The sequence below is a fragment of the Muscardinus avellanarius genome, assembly GCF_963383645.1.
Source record: "Muscardinus avellanarius genome assembly, chromosome: 2".
NCBI lineage: Eukaryota > Metazoa > Chordata > Mammalia > Rodentia > Gliridae > Muscardinus > Muscardinus avellanarius.
The window spans coordinates 46,052,198-46,070,880 of record NC_137787.1 but is presented as its reverse complement, the minus strand read 5'-3'; the positions used below and the strand labels follow the sequence as shown (position 1 = coordinate 46,070,880).

Below are 18,683 nucleotides of genomic sequence, written 5' to 3'. Positions count from 1 at the left end.
GGGTTCTTGATAATTTTTTGTTTCTAGAAGTGCAGATGACCAGGAGTCCTGTGCACTAAGTGAGCAGATACCTTCCTCAGTCCTTGCCTTGACCACACTACAGATGTAAACACAACTGTAAATCCCACTGCTAACATTTTCCCCTTTTATCCTACAGCAACAAAAGAGGTATCAGCAGACAAAGGCTTCTGCCTTGCTAATTCAGTCTTATATCCGGGGCTGGAAGGTGAGTTTGAAACAAGTGTGCTTTGTTTGTTTGAAAATTTGGGGTTCTTCACACAGGATGATGTATTTAGGCTGACCCCACAGTGGGGGCCACTGTCTCCTGCCTACCCTGTAAACAGTCAGATGGAAAGAATAAATATTGTGGGCCAAGCAGAGGCCCTGGTGACCATGTCTTAGCTGCTTCCTTCTCACCCGTTTCTTTTTGAAAGCTTTGTTCTCAAAGCAGGAAGTCCTTGAAACAATACTGTACATGATTTCAGCCCCATATTTTAGAGATAATCTGTCATCCAAACGCTCTTACAGCCATTGCTTCTGTGCCTGTGAGCCCTGCCACATCTCAGCACCCCCACATCAACTTCCATTACTTCTCAGTAACCCTCTTGCAGGCTGCCCCATAATGAAGAAAGGGTCCTGAGCCCTGGCCAGGTCTTATGGTTGGGGGTGTGAGGGTGGTCACAGTGGCCCACCTGATTCCAGTCCTGCCTGCAAAGGCTTGGTTTGGGGACCAGTGAACTATGGCCCAAAGACCAAATATAACCTGTGGCCTGTTTTCATGCAACTTGAAGCCAAGAATGATTTTTATATCTTTAAACAGTGTTAACGAGAAGCAAAAGAAAATTTTGTATCATGTGAAAATTAGTATGAAATGGGTATTCTGGTGTCCATAAATAATTTATTGGAACACAACCACATTGGTTTATTTTTGGCTGTCCAACTGCTTTAGCATGTCAGTGGCAGTCAGGTAGTTAGTTGTGTTAGAGGCCATCCAACCTGCAAAGCCTAAAGTATTTGCCCTCTGGCTCCTTGTTAAAAAAAAAAAATTGACTGTGCTCAGGGTATATTCTGACCACTTTCCTGATAGAAGATTTTGTGGAGTCATCTGGATCCAGATGGGATGCTTGGAGATTGAGTCTGTTCTTGGTTGTGTACCCTTGGAGGGTACAGCCTGGGCCAGGAGTCCAGCAGCATTGGCTGACCTTTATCTAAGTTCTCTCTGGTCCAAAGCCTTGGTCATCCCACTGCAAATATCAAAGTGCAAACCTGAGTATGTAGAGCAAATGAAACTACCACCTGACCCTTCTTCCCTGACTTGATTGCTGGACCTGGATCCCCGTCTGCAGACTAGAGATTCCAGAGGCAGGACCCAAAGTCCACCTCCAAGCCAGGTGTTTTCCTGGCCCCCATGAAATCAGTTTCAAACACTACTGAATGGACACCACTGGTTTTGAATTTATATGGTCAATGTTCTTAGCAAGTTTTTGAGAATTTCTGTTAAATGAAGAAGATAGCTACAGTTGTATTCCAGACAAGTAATAATAAGAGATAGCATGAACTTTAGAGGATCACTAGAGATTCCCCGGACACATTCTAAGAATTGCTCCCTCACTGTGATGTGCAGCGGCGCGCACTGCCACGGCCAGATGTTTCCTGTTGCACGCCAGGGCGGAGGCCGCCGTGCCCACGCGGGTGGGGGCTGCCCTGCCCTGTTCCGTGATGTCCCCATAGACCTCCTCAGAGCCAGGCCTGGCAGCTTTAGCTTCCTTTCTTCAAGCTTGACATTTCACTGGAGAATGGGTAGCAGGATTTGAGGGGAGTATTTTTTTCTAAACACTTTGAATTCCTTTTCTTTTTGTTCCTAATGTTCACTTCTTGGGGGTGATTCTATATCATAGGCTCGAAAAATCCTGCGGGAACTGAAGCACCAAAAACGCTGTAAAGAAGCAGTCACAACCATTGCTGCGTACTGGCACGGGACCCAGGTAGGCCAGAGACCCTGAGGAAGGCGGAGGGCCAGGAGAGACGTGTGGAGCCATCAGCCCTCAGACTCGGGCAGAAAACGTTTCACTGGCTTAAGCTACTGAGCTCGCGTTTGCTTCTCGCTCTTTCCAACACCGTGGTGTGGGGTGGGCACACGCTTTTGCGATGACCATTTGGTGGTGACTGGTGTCTTTCTGTTTCTTTCTCAATTGGGAAGCCGCAGTAACCTTTCCTACCTTAAACTTCTCTGTAACTCCTTTTCACATGCATCACAGGCGCGAAGGGAACTGAGACGGCTGAAGGAGGAGGCTAGAAATAAACATGCTATTGCGGTTATTTGGGCTTACTGGCTTGGATCTAAGGTACTTGACGCGCACATCCCGCCACCACTCCATCCTGGATTTCTGCAGTAACCAACCTTATCTCTGGCCTAGGAGGGGAAGAAGGACTGCAGTTAGCAGTGACTCATCCTGGTGCATGTCCTGGCAGGCAGACTTAATAAACTGGGAGATGTTAGTGACAGTAGTGTGCAAGGAAGCTTAGGCATGTGTAAAACAAAAAACAAAACAACAAAAAAATACTAATTGCTCACTAATGAGGCACTAGTATAACTGCTCTTTAGAAACAAAACTCTTAGATAACCTGCATGTTTAGTCTCCCCCAACCCCCACCACCACTGATGTATGCTGGCCGTTCTTTAGAGGCAGTGGGATGGGAGGGATATGTTAAGAATGCTGAGATCTGGGCTTATATCAATCTTCAAAGTGTTAGCAGTGAAATGCCTTTAATGCATGTCTTAAAAAAATTAATCTACAAATGAACTTGTGCTTTTAGACTCACTGTGGTAGCCATCGATTATTAGAGTCTGAATATTACATGTGAAAAGAAGTATCATTTGTGATTTCACAGAGCACTAATGTTCATGCACAGCTAGCTATAATCGCCACCGAAGAATCCCAGGAATTTCAGCCTCAGCTGTTTGTTTTCAGAAACAAAGGCCTCCTGAAATACTCTCCCTAATCCCCAGGCAGAGTCGTGGGCTCTGTGAACATTTCACATACCCCAAGGGACAAGATTTTTAGATGTTTGTGTTACTTAGAAAACCAAAGGTCATCTTTGCTAAAAATGTGTATTCCAGTGAAGAGACACAAATATCTACAGAGTCCTATGTTTTGAAGTCTACCTTATCAACATTGTGAGCCCATCTTGTGAGAAAAAAAGGAGGAAAGTCAACTTTTGCCTGTATGAAGAGCTTTGTTTGCCAAAACTAACCATTTTGTGAAAAACATAAACAAAATCTGAAGAAAAAACTAGTCAACTAAGAGATAAGTTTAAATACAGGCAGAGATATTCTTAGATGGTTATGATAGATATTCTTATATGCTGAGATTTCTCCGTCCAGTGAACTTATTTCCCAAGACTCAGTACTATGTCTTGAAAAAATAATGCCCGTTTCTCTCTTTTAAAAGAACATGCCTAAGATTAATTTCTCCCAAAAAGTAATTTTTAAACCTGTAAGTTGTTTCACTTTTCACCATCTGTATATTTCTTTATTTGGAACCTTAGCTAAAACTGAATTATATATATATTATTATATATGGTACATCTAATTTTTTTTAACTGGAAAGAACTCTTGAGTTTTGTTAGATTTCTTTTTTGCTACTGTTACTGTTTTTTGCACTTCAGAGGAACAACCTTTATTTCTTGCATTTTTTTCCAAATAGGTTATCACAAGGGTTTTTTTTTTTAATTTATCTAAATGAATGAGCATAGAGAGGCTTGCAGCCTCCTCAGCCCTTTGTGCTACTAGAGGAAGGACGTCTAGCAAAATCACTGTCGCTCACAGTTCTAGGGTTTTGATAAGAGTAGATGGAACACAAAGCACAGAAGGAAAGAAAAGGAAAAGGATGGAAGTGAGGTGTGGGAATGACTACCTAGGGCGCCACACAGGTTACCCTCCTCTGGAGCATAATCTGGGCGCACTAGAAATGCAAGCAGCCTCGCAGCTTGGCACGGGTTCCTTGGGTTGAAGTGTTAATGCACTGTTCCTCTCTCACTCTGAAATCCTATTCATAAATTGACTCTTCTGTTTGGTGGGGTATCTTTATTTTCTGGTCATTTGTGCTGCCTGCATTTGGGCTGTCTCTTTTATTTACTATCCAAAACGTTCTAGGCTCGAAGGGAATTGAAACGCTTGAAGGAGGAGGCTAGGCGTAAGCATGCAGTTGCTGTCATTTGGGCTTACTGGCTTGGACTGAAGGTACTTCCTCCACCACTTCTTCCTGTCCAGGGTGAACTCCAAAAAGCCTAGCACCTACTAACCCTGAGAAAACTACTGATAATGCTTGCTGGTGGTCTGCACAATCTTGTAAAAGTGTCATCTTGCCTAATTTTGTTTCTTTTAGAGAAGAAACCCTATACGCTAGTAATTTTGTGATTTTAATTTTTTTTATTAATAGGATTAAAGTAGTTAACAGTGTAGCATATTTTATCCAAGATACTTCGATATCTGAGCGCTGTTTTCTGTTATATTTATGAGCATTATTTTTTTCCTTTTTTTTTCTAACATGCAGCAGAGTACAACAGTTGAGTTAACAGCTGACCTCCCATCCACAGCAACTAGCCTGGGAATGGCAGGTTTTCGTTTCCCTTTATTGGCCCATTCTGCTCCACTCATGGCTGCCTGGAGTTGAGCTATCTTCAAAGTGACCATCATTCTATTGTTCAGCATAGACACCAAAAGGTGTTGCCTCAGTAAAGTGATTGCCAGTATCAGAGGAGAGTAGATCATTCTTTAAAGGGAATTTTAAATTCAGATGCCTTGTGATCAGGGCAGGTTTTATTTCAAATTGTTGCATTAGAGGTGGGTGCACTAGCAACCTGCAAAGCAAATTCAACTTGTAGATAAATGTTATTTTTATCAGATGTTAACTGGGCTGATTCTAGATATAACCTGCCCCTCAGTTTCCAGTGAGATAGTATTTTAATATGTTATTACCATTACTATTATAGATAGGATTAAACTTCTTTGAAGTCCAAGAGTGTGGTCAATTTTTCCTGCTTTTTTGTTCCTTAAAAGCAAATTATAGCTGGGCATGGTGGCACATGCTTGTCATCCTGGCATTTGGAAGGTTGAGACAAAAGCATCGAGGCTCGTGGACTGCCTCAGCTACTTAGAGAGGCCCTTTGCAACTCATTGAGACCCTGTTTCAAAATAAAAATAAAGAAAGTTGGGAGTTTAACTTGGAGGTAGAATACCCCTGGGTTCCATCTCCAGTACCACAAAAAAAGTGAATTATATTAACATAAGCAACAGTTTTGCCCTTTGAAATGATTCAGTTTTCTTGTGGAATTTATTACAAAGTCCTTTTAGGACTCTTCATGCCCAGGAGGGGTCCCTGGCGTATATGCCAATGTCTTGTCCCCAGGCTTTTATGGTATGTTACTCTATTGAAGGGAGAAATTACCTGTACCGTAGAATATCAAAAAGCATGTTGCAGTGAGCTCAGTTATAATGAAAGCCAACTAAATACAGTAGGACTTCTGGCTTATGTTTAAGGGCACCTTCTCATCCGACGTGCATCACTTTTCTACTCTCTTATGCTATTATAATCTCAGGAACCACATAACAGGTACCATCTCTCTTCATGTCCCATAAAAGTCAGAGGTTAGGAATGTTTTTGAATCTAACAATTCTATGGCTAAAAGAGAAATGTTAACTCAAGTATAAATAAAAGGAAGAGCTGCATATATAGGATATGGCAAAAATTAAAAACTTTAATAATAAAATTCAGGTGTCTAGAATGAATCTGGGGCTCAAATGACCAGAGGGACCAAGCAGGTGACACAGATAGGAAAGCCTCAGGGGGACGGTGGGTTAGGAGCAGGCACGTCTCTCTCCAACAGCAGCTCTCTTCGCCTTGGTCCTTGACCTTTGGGGATGGGGCTCACTGTTGCTAGATGCAAGGACATTTTAAGAGAACTCTGTAGTCTGAACTATTGTGTGAAGTTCATAACTTAACAACCATTTAAAACATGTATCTACAAACTAAATTTGCTGAGTAGGTTGCTAGCTTAAAAGTGCACATGCAGTTAAACCTAGGAAAGTTTTAGACAAAACAATAAAGCACATAAGTTTTAGATTATTCAAATAGGGAAATATTTGTTTTCTCAAACTCTCCCATTTGTATCTGGTTGGTCATGAATATCTTCAGTATTTCCCTCTTGACTTCAAATTTTAACTGCATTGTTGATTCATTCATTCAGCAAACGCCTCATTTAGTTACTGTGACTTGTTAGACAGTGGGCTATAAAAGTCAATTAGGACAGAGTAGTAAAGGAAAAGTAGATGAACGAAAACTATGGTATGATGTTTTAAATGCTATACAACATTCAGTAGAAAGCGTGGGAATAGAGATGGCAGAAAATTTAGTGCAATTAAATGGAGGTTAATGGTAGTTTAAATTCTACTTTAAATATACTTGTTTTTAGCCACATTCAATTTTCAGTTACAGTACTAAAGTCTTATCTTTGTATACAAGGTTTTTGGAAACTTCAATATAGTCCTTCAGACTTTTTTTTCCCATTTATTAAAAAAATTTGAAGGGAAAACTAGCTTTTATGTTTTCTGAAGTGTATTTTATTTTGAAGTGCATTTTAATTTGCGTGAGCATTTAAAAGTTTATTTTAATTTGTTAATTTGTTTGCACAAATATTTCTAGTCAAATCACCAGGTTTTCTAAAAACTACTAATAAGATTTAAAACATGCACTCATTTTGGTATTAACATTTTTGAATCTCTGAGTTTTTCTCTGACCTAACATATGCTGTTTCAGTTGGTTTAATTAGTGTAGAAAGGATACTTAGAAATTGACTTCTTCCACAAATTGTCTTTTAAAAAGGTGCACCATTGTGAATACTTGCTGGTTTTATTCTGACCATTAATCTGTTTCTTTTTAAAGGTACGTAGGGAGTACAGAAAATTCTTTAGAGCTAATGCTGGAAAGAAAATCTATGAGTTTACGCTTCAGAGAATCGTAAGTTAACATATTATGTATATGGCTAATTAGCATTATTAGATTAACTATTTACTATCACCAGCTCAGTAAAATGTGAACCTTTTTTTTTAATGGACAGGGCCTTTTTTGATAGTGATTTTAAATCATAACTCTAACAGAGAGTAACCTTTGTATCATCTCTCTCAAATTCACATAGAATTGTTTCAGAAAGACATGTTTGTGGCTTGTATACGATTAATAAAATGTTTGTCTTATATAACAGAAAACCCAGGAAAGCCAGAACTGGCCCTGTTAAATGCTGTGAGCTGCAGCAGGGCAGGATTGGCTAGCAAGTTAGGGGTGAAGGAGAGGGAGGCTGAGTGAGCCTATATTCTAGAGTTGACCTCTGTTTGCAGAGACATGTCTGCAGTAGTGAAAAGATTGCAAACTCTGGAGCCACTAGCACTGTCGCGTATAGATTTGTGACTAGTTTGTTTGACTTCTGTGATACTGGGGTTGGTGATAACACTAACCCCCATAGGTTTATTGTGAGAGTTAAATTGGACTAAAGATACAATGCCTGACACATATTAAGTACAGATGCTCCTCAACTTACTACAAGGCCTGTCCCAAAGTAAACCCATCATAAGTTGAAAATATCCTAAGTTGAGAATGTACTTAACACACTAAACCTAGAACACACCGTCACCTAGCAACACGGTCCACTGTGGCATCTCAGTTGTTTACCCTCCTGATGGTGTATCTGACTGGGTGCCGTGCTCCCTGCCGCTGCCCAGCATATCAAGAGAACATTGTACTGTGTATTGCTAGCCCACAAAAAGATCCAGATCTGGTTTCTACCAAGTGTGTATTGTCTTTGCACCATGGTAAGGTTAAAATATCATAGTTGAAACATCTTAAGTTGGGGACCTTTTGTACTCTAGAGTAGTGCTATAGTTGCACAGACAGAACTCTCCACAGTGATGAACGTGTCCTATGACCCTGAGGTACAGTAGATTACTAGCCATGTGTGGTGGTTATTGAGAACGTGCAACCACTGTGACAGGGAACTGGATATTTTATTTCATTTTTAATTTCCTAAAATTTAAGAAATAGTCACATATGACTAGCGACTACTTATTTGACAGTACAGCAGAGTAAGAGAGAGAGAAAAGGGGAGGGAGGGAGAGAAAGATAATGTGTGTGTATTCTTTTATCTATTTGATGGGGCTCAGATTCCCCTAGCTGGCAAGAACAAGTGTAATAGAGACTTCCCAGAGGAGTAACGAAATTTTAGGGACTAAAACTTGGTAAATGCTACTAAAGGTTGTGGTTTCTTTGATTATGGAGCATGTAAAACAATGTCTTTTCTGGTATATTTTCCTCATCTGGTATTATCTGTCAAACCCAACACAGGTGCAAAAATATTTCTTGGAAATGAAAAATAAGATGCCTTCCTTATCGCCAATAGACAAGAATTGGCCACCAAGACCCTACCTATTCTTGGACTCAACTCACAAGGAACTAAAAAGGATTTTCCACCTGTGGAGGGTAAAAAGTGTCTTGTTATATTTTGCCAGAGTGTTTTTTTTTTTTTTTTTTTTTTTTTTTGCGGTACTTGGGATAGAACCCAGGGGCATTCTACCTCTGAGCAACACTCCAGCCCTATTTTTTTTTTACTTTTTATTTTGAAACAGTCTCACTGAGTTGCAAAGGGTCTCACTAAGTAACTGAGGCTAGCTTCAAACCTGTGCAATCCTCCTGTCTCAGCCTCCCAAATGCTGGGATTATAAGCATGTATACTACCATGCCCCCTTGTCAGAGGTTTTTAATCTATTTTAAGTGTTTGAGAGCTGTTATGTAAAATCAAGTTCTTCCTTTACTTCAAACACATTCTTCCTTTGCCTTAAAGGGAATTACTTGAGGACTTTAGCATTTTTGAGCCATGAATTACTGTACTTGACTTTCTCTGAGAAATCCTTTAGTAGTAGAGTGGCCTGTGCATCCTCTCCCAGTCCTGGCTCGGAAGAGGAACGCATGTCTGTACTGACTTTTTTTTTTTTTTGGTGCATTATATTCATACATCATATTGGGGTAAAAAACTTTGTTGTGGACGTACATGTACACTGCACTGACTTGATTCTGAGTTTCAGTTGCTTTCCAGTAGTTCCGTTTTTGCTTTTTTCTGTTTAAATGAAGGAATGCTATAGGAGATAGAAACCACAAAATTTTAATATCTTCAGACAGGATGAATAAATTCTACAAATTGGACAAGTTTCCTTTATCAGATTTATTGAATATATATACAGATACTCATTATGAACACACACGTTGATAGATTGGAAAATGAGCATCAGCATCCCTAAAAGGCAAATTTTTTTCTACCTAGAATAAAAGAATGCTGAAAATCTATTTCATATTGCCTTATATTTTAGTACTTTCCATTTTATATAAGAGCATACCTTGTAACTAAGGTGTTGGGGCCAATGGGGTACTTGTTACAGATGCTAACTTCATTTCAATAACTTAGTTATGTGGAATGTTAAATATTTAATGCAGTTATCAGATATACTAAAATCATTAGATGGAAGGGTTTGTATGTAGGTAAGGAATGACCTGTGGATATTATTTTCTAGGCAGCTCTTTCCATCAAGAAATATATGTACTTTATGTATCAGAATCACATACATACAGAGTGACATCACCACTAATTAGTGTGATGCAGGGTCCAGCACAGCATATGGAACTCGGTTGTGAGTTCTGTTCGTAGCAGAGATTCAACAGCCTCTCAATTAGTTGTTCATCTCCCCCTTTGAATCTGGCATAGAAACTGTTTTCAGTAAGAGCAACAGGGAGCTGCTTGTGCTGGGGGTCTGCTGTCTCTGGCTCGGCAACTCCAGCCTCCCCTCCCTTGGACAGGAGTTGGGAATAGGAAGGCTCTTTCATCCTGAAGGGATCCTGTCCATGGGAAGAGTAAGTAGCAGTGCTAAATTTCTTCCTGAAGTGACTTCAGCAGTGGCAGTCAGCCCCACCTGTAACTGAACCTTCGTTGAAAACTTCATCCCTGCTCCTCTGGCCATCCCTGTGCCCTTCCATTGCAGACTTAGTCAGGGTGAGGGGGATTTCTCAGGTCCCGTCCACATCATAAAGCATAGTAGGAGAATTTGTAGTGTTTTCCAACTATACATCATCATCTATTTGTAGATCATGAAATCTAGTAGATTACTACCTATGTTCTTAAATGAACTGTATCAGAATAGCAAACAGCAGAGTGCTAAGGATTATGATGTATAATGTGTTTTACTTTGAGTCTCTGTTGAAGAGTGATAACTTCGGGACTGAGACCTGACATCATAGCAGGATGAATTTGTGCTCTTTACAGCTGGGCCCTGGTAGATTTTGAAGACGCATCCTAAGTCGTATAATACGCAGAATTTTTATGACATTTCCAAGGCCAACTTTTTAAACTCACGAAAAAAGTTTTTGGAGCCTTTGAATAAGTGCTTGGTACACTTTCACATTTGCTTTTTGCTGTCAAGTTGACTAAGAACGAGTAATGACTTGTTGGTTCAACTGATGTTTTCCTTTTTGTCAATTTGCTTTTCTTCTCATATCTCACAGTGTAAAAAATACAGGGACCAATTCACAGACCAGAAGAAACTCATTTACGAAGAGAAGCTAGAAGCCAGTGAACTCTTCAAAGACAAGAAAGCTTTATATCCATCTAGGTATTACGGTTTTGCTTTACCTATAAAAGTCACTATTTCAAAATTTTTTCTCAAATATGTTTGCAGGTCTATTCTAGTGATGTTTGATTTCAGTACTAGAGGAGTAGTGATTTTTAATTTTGTGAGTCATTTTTTAATCAGCAGGAGATAAATATAAACATGCCTGAGCAATAGCTTCCTTAGTGGAATTTAACAAATGAAATTATAGTCGGTTCTACTGTGCTGGCATTAGCTTGCATACCGCACTAAATAACTGGTAGTCATATCAAATAAAAATTATATAGGCTATTAAGATAATTTCCAGATTTGTCTTCACAATAAATAGTAATCACCATTCCAGTCTTCCTGCCATAACAAGCCAGGTCAGAAATGTGTTTGTAAGGGCAATGAAAGACTGAAGTAGTTTATTACTCTTTAGGTATTACTTAAACATGGGTCCACGGTGTCCTTCATCTGCTGGCTCACTGCTCACGACTTCAGGGAGTTATGCAGCAAGTTCAGCTTTTTATTGCAGACACTATATACCCAGAAAAAGAGGGAACACAATAATTGCAAGTTCAGCAAGTTAAGTCCTTGATGGAGACCACTTACTCATATATTGGTACATACCTTGCATCTATCATATTCTCCTGCAATTTCTGTTCCTTTGTCATCTAGTTATATGTATAAAACAGTAGTTTGTATAATTTCAACCCAAAATCTATAAATTTTTTTCTCCTAAATAGTGACCTAGAAATAAAAATATATTGCTAATTATTCACGTGTATTGCATATATCTATATTGTCTCCATCTTTATACACGGTTGAAAGCTCTTCCTTGCAAAGAATTAAATGAACCTAACCTGCAAGGAGCATTGAGTTTGAGCATTGTAAATTGTACGGCTTCCCTGTGAGCTGATATGGCTGCTTGGAGTGCTATATACTCTCTTATGTCAAACCTAGTGCCTATATCCAAAGTCATCTGAGTGCCTGCTATCTGGAGCATATTTAAATAAGAAAACCTTCTGTAGACTTTCCTCAGCAACTAATATAATTCAGCTTTCCTTTTATAGAGTTTTAGAGAGTAAACGTCTTAATGAACACTCCCTGTGGGTGATACTTCAGAAACTGGAGGCTGGAGAATTACATTTTTGAGGAAGCAAATGAAAAAGATCTTTGCATTTTTCATTATTTCAAACATGCTTGAATGTGAACTCTAAAAAAGTTAACTTCAAGCCAAGTCTTTTTGGGTAATGCTATCACTTTTCTTTTTGGGTGGGGCTGGTGGTGCTCTCACATTACGACAGGGGGAGAGGTGGAATAATTTGCCCTCCCACCACCCTGTGCAGCAGCAGCGCCTATGGGCGTTGGCCTTTTCTTTCCTGGGAGCTGTGAAACACTGACCACCTACGTGGATTTTTTTTCCCTGATCCTCCGCCCACAACAACGCGAGCATTTAAAGTTCTATTTGCACATTGTCAGAACTGAGGAACTTAAAATGGAGCCTGTAGATCCCTTGAAGCTGCAGGGTTGTTTGTTTTTTCTCCCCCTCAGTGTCTTTGAAGAAATTGCCCTGAGAGAGTCACCCCACAGTCTTTAGGGAAATTGATATCTTAGTGGCAGGTCCACGATTTTGCCAGAAGTAAAAGTTAGAGGAAGACTGCTCTGATTCTCAATGTACCTTCACTACATCTGGCCATTTACAGGCATATTCTAAGAGGAGAGGCTCGATTCTCCTTTCATAGGTCACCTATTTAGAACCAGTTACATGGTAATATTAAGTGCCAGATAGTTTTCTTCTAATGTGATTGCCCAAAATCCCTTCCTCCCCAGAAGGCCTATTGATTTTCTTATTCTCCTCAAGAAAATGAAATTTTTTTCTTTGCAGCAGGTGATGGTAATGATTTCAGATCTTTTTTTTTTCACTACATTTTATTTAAAGGCATTAGTAAGTCCTCTGTGGGCAGCTGTTAACTTTATATTAAGAGATGAGAAGAAATTGGATTTTCTTTTATACTAGGTCACGTGCTTGAATGATTTCTATTTTGATTGTTCCATATGATAAGATTTTTAGTAAAATCCTACCTATCAAATGCCAGGATCACATCAAAAAGGCATTTGAAATAGGTTTAAGGTTTCATTTCCAACTTATATTTGGGGTAAATTCAAGTGTAATATATAAAACATTGAAGTAGCTGTTCAGAAAGGTGTCAGCTACTCCTCAGAGTTAACTGACTCGCTTTCTTTTGCCAGTGGTACTTCCATTTTGAAACATTTTTGATGTGCAAGAATTGCTTTTTCCTTTAGTGTTGGACAACCATTTCAAGGTGCTTACCTGGAAATCAACAAGAATCCCAAGTATAAGAAACTCAAAGATGCCATTGAAGAAAAGATCATCATTGCTGAAGTTGTAAACAAAATTAACCGTGCTAATGGGAAGGTAAAAATGCTAACCTTAAAGTCGAAGAAGCCCCTCTCAGTTGAGACAGTTGTTCTTAGTTTTCTGAATATTAGAATCAGCATTTCATATTCTCAGAGTTAACCGTAAAGGGGATGATTTCACCTTACTTTAAGCTTAGGCAATATCTTGCTTGTTTTCTAAATTTTTTATGGATTTAAATACATTATTGATGTCCTTTAGTGTATTCTTAATTTACATAGATATACTTGCTGAAAGATAATGGAATAGAATGTGCATTTCAGCAAATAACTGATGCTTTAAACTTATAGGTCATTTGAAGGTACTTTTTTTTACCATTGTTTTTACGTGTTTTTTGGTATTGCTTTATAGAGTACATCCCGGATTTTCCTCTTAACAAATAATAATCTCCTTCTCGCTGATCAAAAGTCTGGACAAATCAAGTCAGAGGTTCCTCTGGTGGATGTGACCAAGGTATCCATGAGCTCACAGAACGATGGCTTCTTTGCCGTCCACCTCAAGGAGGTAAAAGTTCCCCTAGTGACTTGACTGAAACATGTCTCCCTTTGTTCAATTTGTCAGCCATTGATTTAATAATTTTCCATCTAATTGGTCCTGTTGTCTGAACTCCTTTAACATTTTACAAATTTTAGCTATATTCACTGCTGTATAAAACCACAGGCTTGGTTTTTCAATAATTGAATAAGATTAATCACTTTTATTGACTTACTTGACTTTTTGAAGCCAATGCATAGAAATAGTAGGGCTTCTTTTTTTTTCCCCCCCCTTGTACTGAAGATTCAACCCAGGGTCATTCTCCCTCTGAATTACATTTCTATTCCCCTTTTTTAATTCTTATTTTGAAACCATATCTCACTAAGTTTATGAGGGTCTTCCTAAGTTGTTGAGACTAGCTTCAAACCTACTATCCTCCTGTCTCAGCCTCACAAGTACTGGGATCAAAGGTATGTGCTAGCACACCTGGCTAGGGTGTTGTAAATTATGTCTCATCTTGGTATTTCTTCAGTGTTTGAACTTATAATTGTCTAGTTCATAATTTGGGGACTTTATCAAAAGACACAACTACAATAAAACAAACTGTCTAATGGTTTTAACCTAAAAAATTTTTAGTGTCCTATGCTTTAGCTTAACTAGGACCCCTTGGAATGAAGAGAGAGTTTAAGTGTACTTGATAGACATTTTCTCAATAACTGATGACTGTAGCCATGTCATTTAGCTTTTGAATGCTGCCCTACATTTTCTCATTTGGAAAATAGGGATGAAACTGTACCTACTTCATGGCATTGTTATGAGGATTAGATGACACAGTGTGTAAAGTACTTCACATGATACCTGTCACATAACACATTACCAAATACACGTTAACAAATACTAATCATACTTAGGGACATGCACTTAGCTGATAGTGCCACTGTCTGGCTGATCTAAACAGAAAAATCCCCAATGTTTCCCTCAATGTATTTTCCTTACTGTGCATCTTTAGGGCTATCAAGTTGAGAACAGTGATTCTCAACCTCAAGTACACGCTTGGAAACCTTAAGAACTGCTGATGTCCAGGCCTTATCCACCATCTGAGCAAACTAGGATTTCTCAGAATAGAGCATGAATATCTTATTTTTTGAAAGTTCCCACAAGATGATTCGCTTGTACAACTCAGGTTGGGAGCCAGTGCCTTAGGGCGTGTGTTGCAGGTGTTGTTATTGTTATTTTTTTAAACCAACTCACTGAGGTTTTTAAACAGCTTTTTCAGGATGAGTTATAAGCTAGGTCAGTGCTCCTTGGATCTGACTGTACAAACCCATCACCCAAGGCTCTTGCTGTGGACTTGATTCTTGCTAAGTGGGCCTCAGTGGAGCCCAAGGTTCTGCTTTTCTAACAAGCTCCCACATGACGCAGATGCTGCTGCTGGTCTGTCAAGCGACTTTGGGCAGCAAGGCGTTCAGAAATGTCAAAGTGCTCCAGCAAGTTGCAAGTGGTGCCCACTCCTGTCCTTTCTGTTGTTTTGGGACAAGGGACTCTGGTATCTGATGTTTGAAGGAGATTTTAAGTGGGTTTTCAGCCAAACCTGTAAACGTTCCCCTTCTCAGCTGTCTTTCAGTATGATCTCTGACTCTTGGCTTGTCCTTTCAGGGATCAGAAGCAGCCAGTAAAGGAGACTTCCTCTTCAGCAGTGACCACCTGATTGAAATGGCCACCAAGCTCTATCGCACGACTCTCAGCCAAACCAAACAGAAGCTCAACATCGAAATTTCTGATGAGTATGTTCATGTGTTATATTTAGTACACCTTTTCATTTTTATTTTTATTATTTTATTTCAACTCTCATCCCATTCGTTAATGCAGTAAGTGCTCGTGTATCTGGTATGTGTCTCGCGTTTGTTCTGGATGAAGGCTTGGCAGCAGTTAGTACCAACCACATCACATTCTAGTGGGAGAGATGAATATGCACAAAATAACAAATAGGTGATTTGATCTGGGCTAATGATAAGTGCTTGTGGAGGGGAAAAAAAGAAAGCAAGGGCCAGCAGGTGTCCTCTTCAATAGGAAGGTCAGGGAAGCCTCTTTGATGCTGTGAGTCCGGTAAGGGAGTGAGCCAGGCATCAGTATAGGCAGATGCCTTCCAGGGCAGAGAGGCAGCAGGTGCAAAAGGCCCTGAGATCGGGATGAATGTTGTGGTGGAATAGACAATAGGAGATCCTGGAGGGAGAAGCAGGACCTGGTCATGTAGAGCTTAAGCACTGAGAGAAGTTGACATTTTGCAGAGGATGATGAGAAACCATTATAGCTTTTGAGCATGGGCGTGGCATGGTCTTATTTTTCTCTTTGTATGGATGGCCTTACTAATGTTGTGGGCCAACTATGAGGCTGCTTCATCCATATATCAAGGAAAAATATATCATCCTCTGAAATAGATGTGGTCTTCTTATGATGAGTGGGAAAAGGCAGGGCCAACAGCCAAAGGGTGTTTAAAACTTTAAGAGGCCCTCACACATTAAAATCCTAATTAACTCAATCTGCCATTACCTCCCCCCCCCATATTCTTTTTAAGTTTTATGAGAAGGTAACAAGAAAAGTTATTTCAAATGCCCATCACCAACAGAGTGTACCTAAAGCCCATCTTCCACGCAGTCCACGTCCCTGGTGCTCAGTGACAACTAAGGACAAGTGGCGGTACCATAAGTCCTGACACATCCCCAAGAGCTTGATTCATAACAGGGAAGAAATAGTACAGATTTATTTAGAAAATGTCCAGGAAGACATGAGGTAGAATAATCCAGAAAACTCTGCTTCACTTTTTCTCTGCTGGGGATTGGACCCAGGGCCTTGCATACAATAAGCACTCTACCATTGATCTGCATAAGAAACTCTGTTAATTAGGACATAAGATCTCCCTGAGAAATCTAATTATGTACATTTTTTATGACATATGCAAAGAAATAAATAAGTACATGGTGAACAATCTATGAGGATGCAATCAGTTAAAATCAACCAATTTAGCCATATATATACAGGGACACATACAGGTATACATTTAAGTTACTCAGTTGTCCAAACAATGAATCTATGTTTTTTTTTTACTTTGAAATATTAATCGGTGTTAATGCTACAAAATAGTGTATTCCATGTTATTTGCTGGAGGATGGTTTTTAACTTTCTCCTCTATGAAATGGAGATACGTAGTAGTACTTACCTCCTAGGATTGTCTTAAAACTGAGTTAATGCATGTTAACGGCCAAGAGCCATGTGGAACATGATACTCAGAGCACATTTTAACTATTGTTATTTCTCATGTGAATCTTAACCATAGCTGGGAACTTAAAGACAGTAGACTTTAAGTTAATGGGAAAAGACATTCCTACACATCAAATGCACTGGATGTGGTCTTTGGAAAAAAAATAAGTGTTTGATTTTTTTAAATGTATGAACTTGCATTCAACTTGAAAGGTGCCCCCACCTGCTTTGAGGCACATAAGTAAAACTTTATATGCTGGAAACCTATCTCAGATAGGTAGATGTAGAATGATAGCTTTTTTTTACGGTGCTTTCAAGTTGAAAAGAAACAACCCTTTTAAGAGGTCAGAAGTGCTCTCCTTTTAAAACAACGGATGAATTAGAAGCTTGTGTGTCACGTTTCACTCCGGTAAATAATATTTGCAAAGCGTGGCCTCTTTGGACCTTGAAACTGAGACTAATGTCTATAAGCAGAGCTGTTCGGGTCCTTGCCATTGCTGGGGATGTCAGTGAGTGAGTGATCAGCCACATGCCTGTTGGGTTGACTCACTTCGGGGGATGTGCTGGTAACTCAGAAAAGCTTCCCTGAGCAGCATAGGAAAAAAGTCCTAATGCTGTTCTCATCACTGGTTCTGAGGTGGGAAGACCCGGTTTCTGGCCCAGCCATGCTTCTTGCTTCTCTCGTGCCTCCCTGAGGTGCTCTCCTTGAGAGCAGGGGCCTCATTTGATACAGCTGGCTGTCCCTCGCAGCATCCAGTACAGGGATGAAGATCAACGTCATGGACAGTCACTTGTCCGTGGTCACAGCTGGTCTATGAAAGGGAAGATTAGGATTAGAATATGGAACACAGTGAGTTAATGAATCAGCTTACTTTGGGCTAAATAATGTATGCTGGAAGTAAAGTACAGTGATACATTTCTGCGTAAGAAGTGTTAATGCAAAGGGATGGTACTTGTCAAAATCAATAACCATTAAAAAACAAAAGCTAATGTTACTGTAATTGTCATCTGTTTCATATAGACTTTAATATGTTTGGTTCTTTTCTCCTAGGTTCCTGGTACAGTTCAGACAGGACAAAGTATGTGTGAAGTTTATTCAGGGCAACCAGAAAAATGGGAGTGTCCCAACGTGCAAACGAAAAAACAACCGTCTCCTTGAAGTTGCTGTCCCTTAACTGGCACCGCCTCTCTGCTTTCATGGACTTGTTTCTTTGTAATAGTGCAATTTGGTTTTGTTTTATTTGGGGTTCACTGTATGTTTGGGAACTGCCAAGGGCTAACTGTTAAGAGTCCCTTGGCAAAATAAAAGTATTTGACTAATCAATTTTTATTATTGGAATAGCTTAACCCTTAAATACACTTTCTGTCCTGGGGCAAGATTATAGAAACTAACAGTGTCTGTTTCTGTGTCCTATGTGTTTTTTCTTTAGTTACCATGTTAGATCTGTGTACCCTCAGTCAACATATTACTCATAAATCATTACTATATGTAAGTATAGGAGATGGTCTTAAAAGATAGTGCATTCATTTACCAAATATTTATTGAATGCCTATTATATGCTGAGCACTGTGCTAAAAGGCATGAAAGCTTGCTTACTAAGGGCCTTGCAACTTGTAGGCCATTGCATTCTGGCTGGTTTGTGCTGGATTAACAACAGCTAGGAAGGTGTAAAAAGGTGGAGACCAAAACAATAACTGCTAATGGTGGACAGCATTTGTAGGAACCTTGTAACACGATCCTAAAACATACATGCTTCAGGAAGGGCTGGTCCTTAGGACGGAAAAGAAATATGACTGGGTAAAAACCCTTTACATTTTTCCTAT

General features: G+C 39.5%; 1 protein-coding gene across 4 annotated transcripts in view; it reads left to right on the top strand.

The window, feature by feature from the left end:
• Positions 1 to 18,034, top strand: part of MYO1B (myosin IB) — a gene marked incomplete at both ends in the record, with an annotated part of 147,677 nt that extends 129,643 nt beyond the window's left edge. Inside the window, 11 exons of one of the 4 annotated variants that reach the window (XM_080688767.1) lie at positions 158 to 226; positions 1,899 to 1,985; positions 2,259 to 2,345; positions 4,157 to 4,243; positions 6,945 to 7,019; positions 8,397 to 8,531; positions 10,602 to 10,708; positions 12,995 to 13,127; positions 13,479 to 13,631; positions 15,258 to 15,385; positions 17,911 to 18,034. In XM_080688767.1, the coding sequence (XP_080544893.1) occupies positions 158 to 226; positions 1,899 to 1,985; positions 2,259 to 2,345; positions 4,157 to 4,243; positions 6,945 to 7,019; positions 8,397 to 8,531; positions 10,602 to 10,708; positions 12,995 to 13,127; positions 13,479 to 13,631; positions 15,258 to 15,385; positions 17,911 to 18,034 (1,185 nt within the window). The remainder of the gene's footprint in view (positions 1 to 157; positions 227 to 1,898; positions 1,986 to 2,258; positions 2,346 to 4,156; positions 4,244 to 6,944; positions 7,020 to 8,396; positions 8,532 to 10,601; positions 10,709 to 12,994; positions 13,128 to 13,478; positions 13,632 to 15,257; positions 15,386 to 17,910) is intronic. The other 3 variants (XM_080688768.1, XM_080688769.1, XM_080688770.1) reach the window with 3 other exon arrangements.
• Positions 18,035 to 18,683: the final 649 nt, after the last annotated feature.